The sequence below is a fragment of the Pipistrellus hanaki genome (assembly GCF_964339955.1).
Source record: "Pipistrellus hanaki genome assembly, chromosome: X".
Taxonomy (NCBI): Eukaryota; Metazoa; Chordata; class Mammalia; order Chiroptera; family Vespertilionidae; genus Pipistrellus; species Pipistrellus hanaki.
In genome coordinates, this window is record NC_140524.1 from 48,681,630 (window position 1) to 48,699,114 (window position 17,485).

The 17,485-nt window shown below is 39.8% G+C and overlaps 2 protein-coding genes across 5 annotated transcripts in view; one reads left to right on the plus strand and one right to left on the minus strand.

Annotated features, from left to right (window-relative positions):
- Positions 1–17,485, plus strand: part of MORC4 (MORC family CW-type zinc finger 4) — a 737,287-nt gene that overhangs the window by 271,596 nt on the left and 448,206 nt on the right. The gene's annotated exons all lie outside the window — the stretch shown is intronic.
- The window catches only part of TBC1D8B (TBC1 domain family member 8B), an 85,814-nt gene that overhangs the window by 63,745 nt on the left and 4,584 nt on the right, over positions 1–17,485 (minus strand). For all 4 annotated transcript variants that reach the window (XR_014793741.1, XM_084870439.1, XM_084870438.1 and 1 more), the window contains exons 2-4: positions 8,218–8,328; positions 1,249–1,367; positions 532–757 (exon numbers count right to left, since the gene is read on the minus strand). Coding sequence is in view for 3 of the 4 variants with exons in the window: in XM_084870439.1 (XP_084726565.1) it covers positions 532–757; positions 1,249–1,367; positions 8,218–8,328 (456 nt within the window). In the remaining variant the exon portion in view is untranslated. The remainder of the gene's footprint in view (positions 1–531; positions 758–1,248; positions 1,368–8,217; positions 8,329–17,485) is intronic.

A 17,485-nucleotide genomic window follows, 5' to 3' on the forward strand; every position in this document is an offset into this window, starting at 1 on the left:
ATATACAAGACATTACACAGTTTTTATGGTTCTATGTTAAATAACCAGCCTTACAAGGATTCTTTTTCTAAATTATGTGAACTTGTTTTATTTTTAGAAAGAGGGAAATAGAGAGGGGAAGAAAGAGGGAGAAGGGGGAAGAGATATCGAGAGAGAGAGAGAGAGAGAGAGAGAGAGAGAGAGAGAGAGAGAGAGAGGGAAAGAGAGAGAGAGAGAGAGAGAGAGAGAGAGAGAGAGAGAGAGAGAGATCATTGATCAGTTGCCTCCTACAAACACCCCCACCAGAGATTGAACCCCCAATATAGGAATGTGCCCTGACTGGGAATTGAACTAGGATCCTTTCAGTTGCACTGGACAATGCTGCGACCAACTGAGCCATCCTGGCCAGGGGTAGATCAACTGAATTTTTAATGTACAGTTTAATGAACATTAATATCAATCCTATTACTTTATATGCAACCTAATACCACTACAGAGTTAATAAGTCAGTCAGAAAGTTCAAAGTCATGGCAAGCAATAGAAACCACTTACTTTCTGATCCCAACAAAAAAGAATAGAAGCTCAGGAAGTTGGTGCTAAGATAGAGCCAGCCCTGACAAGGAACCCGTCCTTTCCAATAACTGCATGAGTAATAGGTCACTAATTTTTCCTGCTCTGGTAAACCAAAACATTTTTCAAATTTCAAGAGAGTTTCTCGAAATTTCTCAGGATCATCTTCTTTTGCAAAAGAATGTTTTCCCTCTTCAGCAATTAATCCCTATGGGAGACAAAATATTTTCTGAAAATTAATCATTACCTAACAACAAAAAATTCATATATTTAAACAGTTCATTGAACACAACTGTGTATACCTACACAGGTACACATATCATATGTATATGTATGCATATTACATACTTAGGACAGAGGTGAGATTTTCTTTAATTTTGTCATTAGGCTTTTTCTAATGCCTCACAAAGAATTATCACAAATACAGGTGCTAAATATTGTTTTGATTGAGTGAAGTGTTCACTCAAACTCCAAACTCAAGATATTAAAATGAAAATGTCCCTAAGAGCACTCACAAGGGCACAAAAACTAACCACTGACTTTGCAATTTTTCTTTAGCACTGATTCTGACAATATGTGTGCTTCTACCAATCCTGAAAGGTGCCAATACAACATTGACCTTCCATGCAGTCTTTAATCCTTAAATAAGAGGGTCACAATTTTTGTATTCCATCTACAAATTATATCCAGGCCACTTACTCTTATCTTTCCTTGAACAAAATTAGTAATATCTTCACTTGAGTCAAACACAGATAAGGTCTTCATGATGTTTTGTTCCAACCAATCCCAATGCTTCATTATTTCTTCTCTGTTGGCTCCTGATTAATAATGGAAGATAATAAAAGACACAAGAAAAACTCCACAACAAAACTGCTCAATATTTACAAGCTTAGTTAAATAGAAATAAAATTATATACTATGCTCTTCTCAAAAATGATATTCATAAAAAGGTATTACACTTATTCTCTACTTCATCTCTACATGTGGGCATGAACACTATTTATAATAATAAAAGCATAATATGCTAATTAGACGCAGACATCCTTCCGGACGGCCTTACCATGCACGTGACAACCCTAAACACATTATATGAATGTAGATTTCAACTGTGGCAATTCAACTTATTTCAGAAGGTATGAAGCCTTTGCTCAGAGCCACCCTTAAATTAAAAGGCCTGTCACTTAAAAGAAATTTCATGGAAGAGGTTAGAAACCCTGTAGCAAGATTAAATCCATGTTACCTGCTGAATCAAGGTTAGGTGGCTTTTTGGGGGTTAGCTTAAATAAATTAAATCTGGGTTGCTTTGGCCTGAAGAACACTGCAATATCAATTTCTGCATTTAACCCATATATCTTTAAGATCTCTCAAGCACTGTAGATTACACAAATCTCAATCAAAAGAAATACCCTGACTTCTTAGTATATTTTGTAATATATAGAGTGACACTTAAACATTTACTGAACCTGCAAAATTGCCTAATTCAGTTAGAATCATAGTCATGCTTTTAAAGTAAACATACCAAGTGCAATATCTTTCTTTAATGAATGACAAATAAAATTCATGGGAAAATTTTAAGGCCTTTATTTTGGTCTTTTATATAAAAGAAAACTTCATTAGTAGGTACGTAACTATTATATTTCTGCATCAGTGCAATTTGGGGGTTAAGTTATATAATTATTCTTTTAAAAAATAAAAGTGGAAAGGACATTTTTTTCTACATAATTTTGACCAACCAAGTTTAGAGTTGAGTTTACAGACATCTCATAATATCAGCAGGTGTAGTGTCTTCTTCATTTAATTTAAATGATATTTAAAATGAGAAAATGTTCACCTCCTACACTAAAGGAAATTTAGAGGGAGATGTAAAAAGCATGTCACAAATCTTTTCTTTAAATTTTTTAATTGATTTCAGAGAGGGAGGGAGAGATAGAAACATCAATGATGAATCATTGATCAGTTGCGTACTGCACACACCCCCAAAGGGATTGAAGCCCCAACATAGGCATGTACCCTGACCAGAAATCAAACTGTGATCTCCTGTTTTATAGGTCAATGGCTCAAACACTGAGCCATACCAGCTGTGCAAGCCACACATCTTTAAAAAATTAATTGTATGCTGTAGCTATATGTTGATGCATATGAACTATCCAAAAGTCACATGAATTTTTTTAAGTATATCTACTTGAAAACAGAGGTGGAGAAAAGGAAGAGAAAGAGAAAGAACAGTATTTCAACATTAAAAAAGCTAAAAATCTGGGATTCTAATTTAGAGCAACATTATAATAGCATCATAAAAAAAGTAACATACTGTCATGGTGTTTTTTAAGATTTTGAGTTGCTTTATTAGGAAGAATCTAAACTGCTCCAGGAGAAATGAATATGTAGGATTGCCTGAAAGATGTCCTTTCATATTTCAAGTACTTCAAGGATATGATGCCTTTTGTGAGAATGTAGGTGTGCAACTAAAAAGGATTCAATTTTTCAGGCTTAGAAGTTTTGGGCTTGATTCTCCTCATGTGAGTTATTACAGATAAAACAGTATTTTATGGGGAAGTTCTCATCTTCCCTACAGTGGGGTGAATCAGTAAGAATAAGTTGAAGAAAGAAGTTATATAGCAGTAGCAATAATGAAGTTATTCAGAATTAGGACTGATGGAACACGTGTTTCAGGTCCCTCAACTGATCAAAGTTTTATTTTCGTTTATTATATAACACGAGAGGCCTGGTGCATGAAATTCATGCATCAGGGAGGGGGTTACCCTCAGCCCAGCCTGCACCCTCCCCAATTTGGAACGCTTCGGGAATCGGGGGATGTCCGATTGCCAATTTAGGCCCAATCCCTACAGTCAGACATCCCTCTCACTATCCAGGACCACTGGCTCTTAACAGCTCGCCTGCCTGTCTGCCTGATCACCCCTAACCACTTCTGCCTGCCGGTATGATCGCTCCTTAACTGCTTCCCTGCTGGCCTGATAGCCCCCAACTTCCCTCCCCTGCTGGCTTGATCACACCCAACTGCCCTCTCCTGCAGGCCTGGTCGCCCCCAACTGCCCTCCCCTGCTGGCCTGATTGCCCACAAGTGCCCTCTCCTTCAAAACCTGGTCGCCCCCAACTGCCCTTCCCTGCTGGCCTGGTCACCCCCAACTGCCCTCCCCTGCCAGCCTGATGGCCCACAACTTCCCTCCTTTGCCGAATTGGTGGCACCAGGATGGGGCCTAAACTGGCAGTCGAACATCCCCCAAGGTGTCTCAGATTGGAGAAAGTGCAGGCTGGGCTGAGGGGACCCTCCACCCCCACACACACATGTGCATGAATTTCATGCACCGGGCCTCTAGTGTTGAATAAGATTGGTGAAAGTGAAAATACTTTCTTGTTCCTATTCTAAAGGGAAACTTTTTTTTTTTTTTTTGCATTGAGTATTATGTTGGTTGTAGGTGTGTCATATATGGACTTTACTATGTTTAGATATGATTCCTCTATCCCCACTTCACTGAGAGTTTTTATCAAAAAAGGGTACGGGATTTCATTGAAAGATTTTTATGCATTCATGATAAGACCATGTGATTTTTGTTTTCCAATTTGTTTATATGATATAACATGTTTATAAATTTGAAATTATTGTACCAGCCACACATCCCTGGAATAAGTCTTCCTTGGTCATGTGTGTATGATCTTTTTAATATATTGCTGGATTCAATTTACTAATATTTTGTTGAGGATTTCAGCATCTGTGTTAATCAGGGATATTGGTCTATAATTCTCTCTTTGTAGTGTCTTTGTTTATAGAATTAGGATAATGCTGGTTTCGTAAAAAGAGTGTGGAAGTATTCCTTCCTCTTGACTTTTTTGAAATAGCTTGAGGAAAGGTGATGATAGTTCTGCTTTGAATGTTTGGTAAAACTATCCTATAATTCCATCCAGTCCAGGACTTGTATTTGTTGAAAGTTTTTAAATTACTGCTTTAATTTCATCGGCTGTTATTGGCCTATTCAGGTTTTCTGATTCTTCCTGATTGAGTTTGGGAAGATTGAATGTTTCTAGGAATTTGTCCATTTTTTCCAGGTTGTCCAGTTTTATGAAATATAGTTGTTCATAGTATTTGCTTACAGTCCTTTTTCCCCCCCCTGTGATGTCCATTGTTATATTGCCTCTTTCATTTGTGATTTTATTTCTTTGAGTTCTCTCTCTGTTTCTTGATGAGTCTACCTAGGGGTTCAACAATCTTGTTTATCTTTTCAAAGAACCAGCTCTTGAATTCATTGATCTTTTGTACTGAATTTTAGTCACTATGTCATTAATTTTCACTCTGATGTTTATTATTTCCTTCCTTCTACTTACTCTGGGCTTTTCTTGCTGTTCTCTAATTCCTTTAGTTGTGGGGTTAGATAATTTATTAGTGTTTTTTCTTGTTTCTTGAGGTAGGCCTGAAATGCTATGAATTTTCCTCTCAGGATTGCTTTCACTGTGTCCCAGAGGTCTTGTGTCCATTTTCATTTGTTTCCAGAAAGTTTTTAATTTCTTCTTTGATCTCACTGGTAACCCATTCATCGTTGAGTAACATACTATTTAGTATCCATGTATTTGAGTGTTTTTTAGTTTTTTATTACAGTTGATTTTTAACTTCATGCCATTGTGATCCAAGAAGATGCTTGGTATGATATCAACCTTTTTGAATTTGTATTTGTGTTATGTGCTAACATGTGGTCTATCTTTGAGAATGTTCCATGTGAGCTTGAGAAGAATATATATTCTGTTGCTTTTTGGTGAAATCTTCTGTAAATATCAGTTAGATCTATCTGATCTAGTATGTCACTTAAGGCCTCTGTTTCCTTGTTGATTTTTTGTCTTGAAGATCTATCAACTGACATCAGTGGAGTGTTAAAGTCCCCTACTATGACTGTACTGCTGTCAATCAATCCCTTAAAGCCCATCAAGATTTTTTTTTAATGTAATTGGGTGTTTCTATGCTAGGTCCATACATGTTTACAAGTGTTATTTATATTTTCTTATTAAATCATTCCCCTTAGTGTTCTGTAGTGGTCTTCTTTGTCTCTTGTTATGGCCTTTGCTTTGTAGTCTATATTGTCTGATATGAGTATTGTTATCCTAGATTTCTTTTCCTTTCCATTTGCATGAAATATATTTTTTCTCATACCTTCACTTTCATTCTGTGTGAGTTTTTGTTCTTAGGCAGTTCTTTTGTAGACAGCATATCCAATATAATAAAAGGTTAATATGCCAATTGTCCCCATGGGCAGGAATTCGATCAACTGGGAGTTAGACATGTGCTTACCACCAGGGGGCGGCATGGAACATGGCAGGAATCAGCAATGGGGCACTGGCAGCAGGAGGCAGTGGAAGTACTGCTGGCCCCATGGGTCCCAATGAGGGCAGAACCACAGTGAGATGATGGATCAAGTGAGCGGGTGGCACCAGGCCAAAAATGGTTGTGAGCAGGGGCTTCAAATTGCCCCACTGATCACCACACAGACGGGGACAAGGGGAGAGGGGTGGGATGATGAGTGGGTGGTGCCAGGCCAAGGCAGGTGTGAGCAGGGGCCCTGATCACCCCACCGGTCACCCCGCAGATTGGCCTTGATTACTGGCCAAGCCCAGGGACTCTACCTGTGCATGAATTTCATGCACGAAATTTGTGCTCGGGGGGATGTGTCCCTCAGCCCAGACTGCACCCTCTCCAATCTGGGACCCCTCAAAGGATGTCCGACTGCCTCTCACAGTCCAAGACCGCTGGCTCCCAACTGCTAGCTTTCCTGCATTCCTGATTGCCCCTAACCGCTTCTGCCTGCCATTCTGATCACCCCTTAACCACTCCCCTGCCAGCCTGATTGTCCCTAACTGCCCTCCCCTGCAGGCCTGGTCACCCCTAACTGCAATACCCTGCAGGCCTGGTCCCTTCCAACTGCCCTCCCCTGCTGGCCATCTTGTGGCAGCCATCTTGTGTCCACATGGGGCCAGCCATCTTGTGTGTTAGAGTGATGGTCAATTTGCATATTACTCTTTTATTAGATAGGATATTACTCTTTTACTAGATATGTATACATATGTGTTGTGTTTTCCTATTCATTCAGCTACCCTAGGGGTGTCGAACTCAATCAGAGAAGGGGCCAAAATCTAAAATCCAGCCTAAATCGCGGGCCGAATGGTTTACTGAACAGTCATAAACTGACAATGTCATAAACTGACAGCGGAGTGCAGTGATGACAGCGCGTTGCGGGCCACATTGCAAGGCCTGGCGGGCTGGATTTGGCCCGCGGGCCTTGTGTTTGACACATGTGAGCTACCCTATATATTTTGACTGGAGCATTTAATTTATTAACATTTAAGGTTATTATTGATAGGTATTTATTGCCATTTTTATGTTCTTTATGCCTAATGCCTATGATCCTCTCTCTACTTTTCTTCTTCTTAAAGCAGTCCCTTTAACAGTTCTTGCATTTCTGATTTGGTGTAATGTACTCCTTTAACCTCTTTTTTTCTTCCTTCTTCTTCTTTTTTTTTTTTTTTTTGTCTGGAAAACTCTTTATTTCACCTTCAATTTTGCTGGATTCCATAGTCTTATATTTAGGCACTTGCTTTTCACTACTTTGAATACTCATGCCACACCCTTCAGGCTTGAAGTGTTTCTATTGAGATGTCAGCTGATATTCTAATGGGAAATCCTTTGTAGGTAATTTTCTGTCTCTTTCTTGATGCCTTTAAGATTCTTTGTCTTTAATGTTGGCCATTTTAATTACAATATATCTAGATGTGGATTTCTTTGGGTTCATGGTGATTGGGACTCTCTGTGCCTCCTGAACTTGTGTGACATTTTCCTTCACCAGGTTGGGGAAGTTTTCTGTCATTACTTCTTTAAACAGGTTCTCTGGTTCTTGCTCACCTTCATTCCCTTCTGGTATCCTTATAATGTTGATGCTATTCCATTTCACATCTATCTTTCTGCTTTTAATTATGGTTTTGTTTTTTTCTTTTTGCTGCTCTAATTGAGTATTTATTTCTACCTCGTCTTCCAATTTACTGATTTGATCCTCTGCTTCATCCAATCTACTTTTAATTACTTCCAACGTGTTCTTGATGTCAGAGATGTTATTTTTCTTTTCTGTCTGGTCCCAGTTCATTGTTTCTATTCCTTTTTTCATGTTGCTATAATTTGGCATGGTCTCTGAGCCAGAGTCATGCCCTGGGAGTGGATGTGGCAGTAGCAGAGGCTCTTTGGCAAGAAAAGCTTGAACCACTAGCTCCTACCCCAAGACTCCCATGCAGTCCATCAGACACACACTCTCTCTCTCTCTCTCTCTCTCTCTCTCTCTCTCACACACACACACACACACACACACACACGCGCGCACACACACACACACACACACACACACGCACACACTTTCACACACTCTCCCTCTTACTCCCTCACTCTGGTCCTGCCAGCAAACATGTTGGAATCCCCTAGTGAGTCTGATCAATGTTTTATAAACTGTAATAATCTGTAATATTTCTTAAATAAATAATTAGATGCCTTCCTATTCTCTCATAGTAGAATCTGAGAAATTTAGCTATTTTCTAAATCAAAACAACTGGGAAATATAAATATAGTTATTCAATTTATTTGTGTCTTTATTTATTTGACATATATGTTTTAAAAATCATACTTACCACATGCAATTGACAGGTAAACTTGAGAATCTGGTGTCTGGTGTAGAATACGAAATGGAGCTACTTTAGCAGTAGAGTCTAAGACTGAATCAAGAGTCCCAACCAGAAGCCCTGTTGTAATAAAGAAACTGATGAAATAAGGATTTTATAAGAGATGAAATCAATAGTACTTTAAATGACAAAAAATAATGGATTTACTTTTTAAAATTTCTAGCCCAAAGTTTCCTTATAGAGACCTTTCATAAATATATATATATATATATATATATATATATATATATATTCTGAATGAAGATTTTATAGTGTTCCAATGTGAGTAGTGTTTGTTGAGAAAATGACCTTTCAATAAAATGTCAGGCTTAATTGTCCAAAACTCAAGATATATACTATATCTATATCTATATATTGATATTTCAAATACATATAACAGGTTGTATATATAACAGGTAAGAATGTCAGAGGTCAGAGACTACCTGGGTTTGAGTCCTCGCTCTGCTATGTCACTTACTTATGTCAACTTGAACCAGTTGTACCTAACCTTTTCTTCATGCCCCTTTGCAAAATAAGGGGATTAAAATATAATCAACCACAAAGTGTTGTTGTAAAGATAAAGTTAGTTATTATTACATAAAAAAACACTTAGAACAATGCTTACCATGTAGTAAAATACTCAATGTTAGCTAATACTAATATATAAGAGAAATTTAGTTATTTAAACAATTAATTAAAATGCTGAGGTAAAGGTATTTTTTAAAACAATTCTTATTTCTTCATTTGTAATTCAAGACTTTTGATAAGTTTGTTCCAATTTAATGACCTGATTATATTTCCTACTCCTCTGTAGAACAAAGTTTTCAGTTGTCTTAAACAACCAACTAATTTCTCCCTTAGGGTCTTTGTTAAGCAATTCTGTTTTACTTAGAAATGCTAACGCAAGTCTTCTAGCCCAGTCCAGCTAATCCAAATTCTACATTTTCTTCAAGACCCACTTCCCCCATGAAATCTTCACTGGCAACCCCAAGCACTAATGACTTCCCTTTTCTCAGATTACTTATAGCACTTAAAAAGTCTATAAAACACAACCTATATTTCTGATATATTAGGCTAGTTATTACAACTATTTGTTAAGTGCTTGAGGTATATTAATCATATCTTTATCTAGATTATTCATTTGCTAAAGATAATAACCACATCTTCTACCTCTGGGTTTGGATCTTTAATTGTCAACATATTTCTGGACACAACAGAAGCTAAATTGTTGACTTCATTGTATCAATGGGATAACTGAAATACATAAATCTACCTTCCTTTTTGGAAATTTTGAATGGTTCAGTATTGGTTTTGCTTTATGAGGCATTTATCTTTAATTGGAATTACAGATTTTTTAGAAAAACATTAAATCAATTATAAAGCAGGCTTTTGGCTATTTTCCTAGCTTTACCCACTTAAAAGGAGTTAAGATTTCAAGCAAGCTTTGAATGAGAATATGTATGCGTTGGCAGATGTGAGATAGGAAGTTATAAACTTAGAGGAATGCAAATTAGAATAATAGATGATAGAACAGAGAGATAAAGAGAATTTTGGCTTAACTGAAAGGAAAAGGTGGAAGTGTAGATGTAGAAATTGATAGAAAATAAAAACAGAGGTCACAAAAGCAGCATAATATCAATTAGCAACCTGACAGATGGTTATTAATCACTTGACAAAACTCAAAATAAAGGCATTATACTTTCAAACAAAACCACTTATTAAACACAGCCCTGTTTGAGTTTCTAGATTTGCCTCACAAGAATTTAAATTATAAAAAAGATTTCAAAAAAGTATTTTCAAATTTGCAAGGAAAATAATTTATTCCACCTTTACCACATTTTCAATAAAACTAGCTCAGACCCAATTTCCTTATTTATATATACCAGAAAAAAAGTAGTATTAGAAAAATGGGCCGGGACCGGTTTGGCTCAGTGGATAGAGCCTCAGCCAGCAGACTGAAAGGTCCCAGGTTCGATTCCGGGCAAGGGGATGTACCTTGGTTGCGGGCACATCCCCAGTAGGGGGTGTGCAAGAGGCAGCTGATCGATGATTCTCTCTCATCGATGTTTCTAACTCTCTATCTCTCTCTTCCTCTCTGTGAAAAATCAATAAAATATATTTTAAAAAATGGGAGAAAGAACAAAGAGGTAAAGAAAAATTTGACTTAGTTGAAAGATAACAGTGGGAGTGTGGATGTGTGAGGGGCCAGAGAAGAAAGGAGAGGCCACAGATAATCATTCCTGAGTAACATTATAACAGTTAGTTCTCCCATAGAATGTTTTGAGACTGTACAAAGTGGTCAAAACCACTGTCAAGAAAGGTCATTTCTTTCTGCAGCAAAGATAAGTACCTTGCACTATGTAGAAAGGAAATTGCTTAGTTTTTGTATGTGCATTAAATCAGGCAGTTCGTATAAAACTATGCAACAGATAATTTGGAAGCTAGTTCTAAATACATTTGCAGTCACTTGGGGAAACCCTTCCAGCTCATTAAGCTACAATCATCAAGTTTCAGCAAGTCACTCAGGAATTAATATGTGCCAATGTCTGGGTTTTAAAAGTACAAGGCAACAAGCTGACAACTTTGGGTTGCTTTTCCACATATATAAGAGGTTTATCATCTGACAGCTTGGATATCCAAGGTCATGAGTCAGCCTACACATGGGAAGTCCTTTAGCCATGGTAAATTGGGAAGAGAATAGATATTGTCTTTCAGCTGCATGAAAAAACAATAGATTTAAAAATAATAAATATCAGGAAATTCAAATCATCATTTGAATATCTATAACTGAGTAAGGTACCAATGTTCTAGAACCTGGTAAAGCTCTTTGGGGTTTCAGTAGCATCCTGCCATACAAGTAATACCAAACTTTTTAAAGAAATTCACCACCTTAATTGATGTTAAATACTTTTTTATTAAAAGGCATAGCAATATAACAAAAGAAGCAAGGTTCCATAATTTAAGAAAATAGGCAATTTACAGGTGATGATTATTGTTCATGAACCCATTCTTTGTTTTGTTTATTTATTTATTTATTTATTTATTTATTTACTAGAGGCCCAGTGCAAGAAAATTCATGCACTGGAGGGGGTTCCCTCAGCCTGACCTGCCCCCTCTCACAGTTTGGGAGCCCTCAGGGGTGGGAGGTGACCAGCAATCAGGAGAAGGCAACGTATCATCACACCTCTGCTGCTGCCACTGCTGGCAGCACAAGCCTCGGCCAGCGTTGGTTACCTGAGCCTTGGGTGGCCATGGGCTATTGGCACCACCATCTTTGAGGGCAGGAGAATTACCATATTCCCTCCTTATTGGCTGTGGCCGCCTCCATCTTTGAGGGCAGGACAGTCAATTAGAATATTCCCTCCTTGCCAAAACCGGTTTGTCTCAGTGGTAGAGCGTCGGTCTGCGGACTGAAAGGTCCCGGGTTTGATTCCGGTCAAGGGCATGTACATTGGTTGCGGGAACATCCCCAGTAGGGGGCGTGCAAGAGGCAGCTGGTCGATGTTTCTCTCTCATCGACGTTTCTAGCTCTCTATTTCTCTCCCTTCCTCTCTGTAAAAAATCAATAAAAAATATAGATATATTGTCAGCTCTTGCTGGCTGGACCCACACCTGCCTCGTGGAGGTGGTTGACAAACATCCCCAAAGGCCTGGGTCCATCAGTGCTCAGCCCAGGCCCAACACCTGCTATACAGGTGACAAGGTTGAGAGAGCCCCAACGAGCAAAGATAACCTCTCCCACCCTACCCAGCACTGATCACTGTCACTGAATGTCTTCATCCCAAAGTCCAGGCTTCAGAAGTCCTGCACTGGCCAAGCCATGTTTTATTTTTAATTTATTGATTTGAGAGAGAGAAGGAAACACCAATTTGTTGTTCCACTTAATAATGCATTCACTGGCCCAAACCGGTTTGGCTCAATGGATAGAGCGTCGGCTTGGGGACTGAAGGGTCCCAGGTTTGATTCCCGTCAAGGGCACGTATTTTGGTTGCGGGCATATCCCCAGTAGGGGGTGTGCAAGAGACAGCTGATCTGATAGGTGAATCTCTCTCATCAATGTTTCTAACTCTGTTATCTCTCTCCCTTCCTCTCTGTACAAAATCAATAAAATATATATATTTTTAAAAAGAATCTAAGAACTTTAAAAAAAAATAAAAATAAAAAAAATAATGCATTCACTGGTTGATTCTTGTATGTGCCCTGACCAGGGACCAATGACCTACCCAGCCAGGTCTCAAACCAAATCTTTTTGGCTGAAGATATAGCACCACTGACTTTACAGATGAAACATATACTAATAGATCTTGTAGACTAGGGGTGTCGAACTCAATCAGAGAAGGGGCCAAAATCTAAAATCCAGCCTAAATCGCGGGCCGAATGGTTTACTGAACAGTCATAAACTGACAGCGGAGTGCAGTGATGACAGCGCGGTGCGGGCCACATTGCAAGGCCTGGCGGGGCTGGATTTGGCCCGCGGGCCTTGTGTTTGACACATGTGTTGTAGACCAACCTCCAGCATATTCATCTACACTATAGGATCCCTGATAGAAAGCCTAGCTTTGTCCTTTATAACCCCAGAGTTTATTTCTCTTAAGGCAGCCTATTGCATTTCATTAATTGGAAAGCCTTTTTAAAATATGGAAGGAATTATATTTGTCCATAGTGCCCCATTTAGCTTTACCTGGTTAAATGCTCTATTGTCACTATCTTGAAATTCTTAATTTTTAAACAAAGAGCCCTGCTTGTTTCTTTTGTACCAAGCCTCACAAATTAGGATATAGTGGTTATAACTATAGGGTAGTAGGATAATGGGTAATTATTATTTTCCTTTTTTTATACTTATACATATTGTCTGAAATTTTTACAATAAACATTTTTTAATCTTTAAGATAGAAAAATAAAGCTACTTCTTACACACTTAAAAAAAGAAGGGCAGCCCTAGCCAGTTTGGCTCAGGGGATAGAGTGTGAGCCTGTGGACTGAAGGGTCCTGGGTTCAATTCCAGTCAAGGGCAAATGTCCAACTTGTGGGCTTGATCCCCAGTAGGGGGCATGATTCCCTCTCATCACTGATGTTTCTCTCTCTCTTCCTCTCCTTTCCCCTCTGAAATCAATAAAAATATATATATATTTTTTTTAAAGGAAAGGGCAGGGAACCCTGCCAGCCTGGCTCAGTGGTTGCGCATCAACCTACACACCAGGAGATCACGATTCAATTCCTAGTCAGGGCATATGCCTGGGTTGTGGGCTCAATCCCCAATGTGGGGCATGTAAGGAGGCAGCTGATCAATGATTCTTCTATCAATGATGTTTCTATCTTTCTCTCCCTCTCTCTTCTCTGAAATCAATAAAAATGTGTTTTTTAAAGAAGGTCATTCTTGGGATAAATAAAAGGTTACTTTGCAATTGGGGGGGGGGTGACACAAAATATATTATACTCTATTAAACATGATGAGTCTTTAAATATGATTATAACTAACTTGTCTCCTCTTGCTTATTCTTCTCTTCTCCTAGGTTAAAATATACCTAGTCCTTTAAACTATTTTATTAGATTGTCTGGGCCTCTTATTATTCCTTCTACTATTCTCTTAACATATCTGTCAAGGTCTCTTATAAAATGTGTCATATAAACCTGAATACCAGACATGGTCTGAAAAATTGCAGTTTTTTAATTTTTTTTATTTTTTATATTAGGGCTTTGTGGCTCTATTAATATAATCTACTATCATACTAGCTTTTTTTTAGCTACTACATCATATTATCATACTAAGCTTATGATCAACTAAGCTGTTTTGATCTTTTTCACAAATAGACACCAACCTAGGTATTCTGTCCTATACAATTAATTTTAAAAAAACACACACACACAAAAAAAAAACACCAAAAAACACTAAAAGCAAAGGCAGGGAGGCCAGAGGAGGACTTAGAGAGCAACAGTGAGGAATCCAACAGTGAGGAGGAGGCACCAGATGCTAACACTGCACTTCAGGTGAAGCCCTCAGGGAAAACCCCACAGGTCAAAGTTTCCTGGGCCCCCAACAAGGAGTCCCTCAGGAATGGGGCTGTCCCAGCACCCCCTAAGAAGGCAGGGCCTGCAACTGCCCAGGCCAAGGCAGGGAGGCCAGAGGAGGACTCGGAGAGCAGCAATGAGGAGTCACACAGTGAAGAGGAGGCATCAGTAGCAACAACACCAGCCCAGGCAAAACCAATTATGAAAACTAAGACCAAGGCCTCCCCAAGGAAGGGCACTCCCATTACCCCTGCATCTGCCACAGTCTTCCCAGTGTGATTGGGCACAGTAACATGGTCAGCATGAATATCCTCCCCAGCTGTGGCCAGTGGCACCCAGACGCCAGGGGTGGGGGTGGGGGGATACTTTAAGCAGGGAGGAATCAGAGAGTGAGAAGGAGGCAGCTCCTGCCACAGCAGGGGCACAGGCTAAGTCTATAGGGAAAAACCTGCCAGTGAAAGCTGCCTCAGGGCAAGGGACTGCCCTGGGACTCCCTGGGGAGGCAAGGCCCATGTTGGCTCATGTCAAAGCTAAGACACTAAGACTCAGAGAGTAGTAAGGAAGAATCAGACAGTGAAGAGGCTCCCTTGTCTCCAGCACAGGTGAAGGCCTCAGTGAAAACCCCTCAGAGTAAAGCCCACCCCGCTCCCACCAGAGTGGTGTCAGCCAAAGGGGCATCATCAGCTCCCAGAAAAGTGGTCACTGCAGCTGCTCAAGCCAAACAGGGATCCCCGACCAAGGCAAAGCTGCCAGTGAGAACCCCCCAGTGCAGTGTCATCTCAGTGAGGGTCCAGGTGTCTGTGCCAGGTGTGGGGAAAGCAAGTGGCCCCCAGAGCCCAGGCCCGAGGACAACTCAGAAAGCAGTGAGAAAGAGATCAACATCGAGGGGTAAAACAATTAATTACCTACAAGGGAGCACCCATACGAATGTCAGCTGATTTCTCTACAGAAACTATGCAGGCCACTGTGGAGAACAGTATGGAGTTTCCTCAAAAAACTAAAAATGGAACCCCCATTTGACCCAGTAATCTCACTTCTAGGAATATATCCCAAGAAGCTAGAAACACCAATTAGAAAGGATATATGCACCCCTATGTTCATAGCAGAACAATTTACAATAGCTAGGATTTGGAAACAGACTAGGTGCCCATCAGCAGATGAATGGATCAGAAAACTACGGTATATCTACACAATGGAATACTATGCTGCTATAAAAAAGAAGGAATTCTTACCATTTTCAGCAACCTGGATGGAATTAGAGAACATTATGCTAAGTGAAATAAGCCAGTCAATGAAATAAAAATCCCACATGATCTCACTCATTTGTGGAGAATAAAGAACATTGTAAACTGATGAACAAAAAGATAGATACAGATGCAGTAAAGCATCAAACAGACTGTCAAATTACAGTGGGAAGGTTAGGGAGAGGTGGCGGAGATAAGAGATTAACCAAAGGGTGTGTATGCATGCATATAAGCATAACCAATGGATGCAAAACACTAGGGGTGAGGGCATGTATGGGAGTAGGGTGGAGGTGGACAATGGTAAGATATTTACACATATAATACCTTAATAAAAAAAATGGAAACAAAATAAAGATTAAAACATAAGAAACTATGAGAATTGTTACCATCTTAATTTATAGCATCTTCTTACATTGTAAGACTTGATGCATAATGTACAAAAAGAGCAGCCCCACAGAAACTAAAGAAAATAACAGCATTTGAATTTCTAGGTGCAAAGCAATAAGTAAGTGCGGCCACAAATGAATAAATTCATATACAGTACAGTCCTTTAAAAACATTATTTAGAAAAACTAAAGCTGACAATTAATTTGGTAAGTTTAATATAAGAGGACAACAATTATAAAAATCAACAAATGTGATTATCCCTTGTTTTAAACATTCACTTCTTTTTACTGGAATGGGGGAGAAAAATGAGACCACCTCGGCTGGAGTGGAAAGAGCAGTAGAACAAAAATAACAAAGGTTTAATTCTCAGGTCCCTTTACTTTTCTATCTCAGGTTTCCATCTTCCATAGATGAGGTCACTGCTCTTTAACCTTTTCTAATTGCTAAGGGCACTATTTCTTGATTCTCATATTCTCAATCATAAGTAAATGAATATGGAATAACTGCTAAGTCCCCAACAACTGCCATTTTTGGAATGTTATTCCTCCCAATTAGAATGCCTTTCCATCCCATCCCAGATACTGTTAGTGCTCATAGATGGCTGATTTAATTCAAAAACAATCCAAACTGGTTTTTGGCAAATTGTGCCACAGATGTCACACTGGAATTCTACCAGCAGAATACCACCTACTGTTATTAACTACTATTTTTAGGAAATCTTTGTATCATTTAACAGGACATCTTATCAGCATACTTTACACCAGAGCTGGCCTTGGAAAATTGTTTTTGGAATTTCAAATACCCCTTATTTGTGACTATTTAGAAGCTACCCAAACCGGGCTGATATCATTATTTTTTTTTTAAATCAATCTTTATTGTTCATATTATTACAAAGGTTCCTCATTTCTTCCCCCCTCCACCAGGTTCCCACCCCACCTTCCACCCCCTCCCCATCCCCCATTGTCCTCATCCATAGGTGCACAGTTTATGTTCAGTCTCTTCCTCCCTCCCTTTCCCCGATAGTAAATCCCTTCTCAGATAGTAAATCAGTTACTTAGCATTTTCTCATATCAATAATACCTCCACATGCCCAATGATTCACTTCACACAAAAGACATTTCCAAATAGGTCAACCAGCCTCATCCAGGCCCCACCCAAGGCACTCACAGATCAACACCCCAGCGCTATACTAACTCAACACATCCAGATCTAAGCCTTTATCACTTGATTCAGCAGACCCTCAAGTTCCCGCAAAAGTTTCCAGCCATGTCTGAGAGGCAGCCATGGGGCAGGGGCAGGCAAGGAGCGAGCTGTTCCGGGCCTGGCTGCTCCGGGCCTGGCCTCTGTTGCTCTGGTTCGTTCCACAACCAGCTGCTCCGGGTCTGGTCACTGCCGCTCCCGACCTAGTTGCTCTGGACTTGGCTGCTGCTGCTCTGGGCCTGGCCGCACCCGACCCGGCTGCTCTGGGCCTGGCTGCTCTGGGCCCGGCCGCTCCGGGCCTGACCGCTCCCAGCCTGGCAGCTGCTGCTCCGGGCCTGGCCGCACCCGACCCGGCTGCTCCGGGCCTGGCCGCTCCCAGCCTGGCAGCTGCTGCTCCG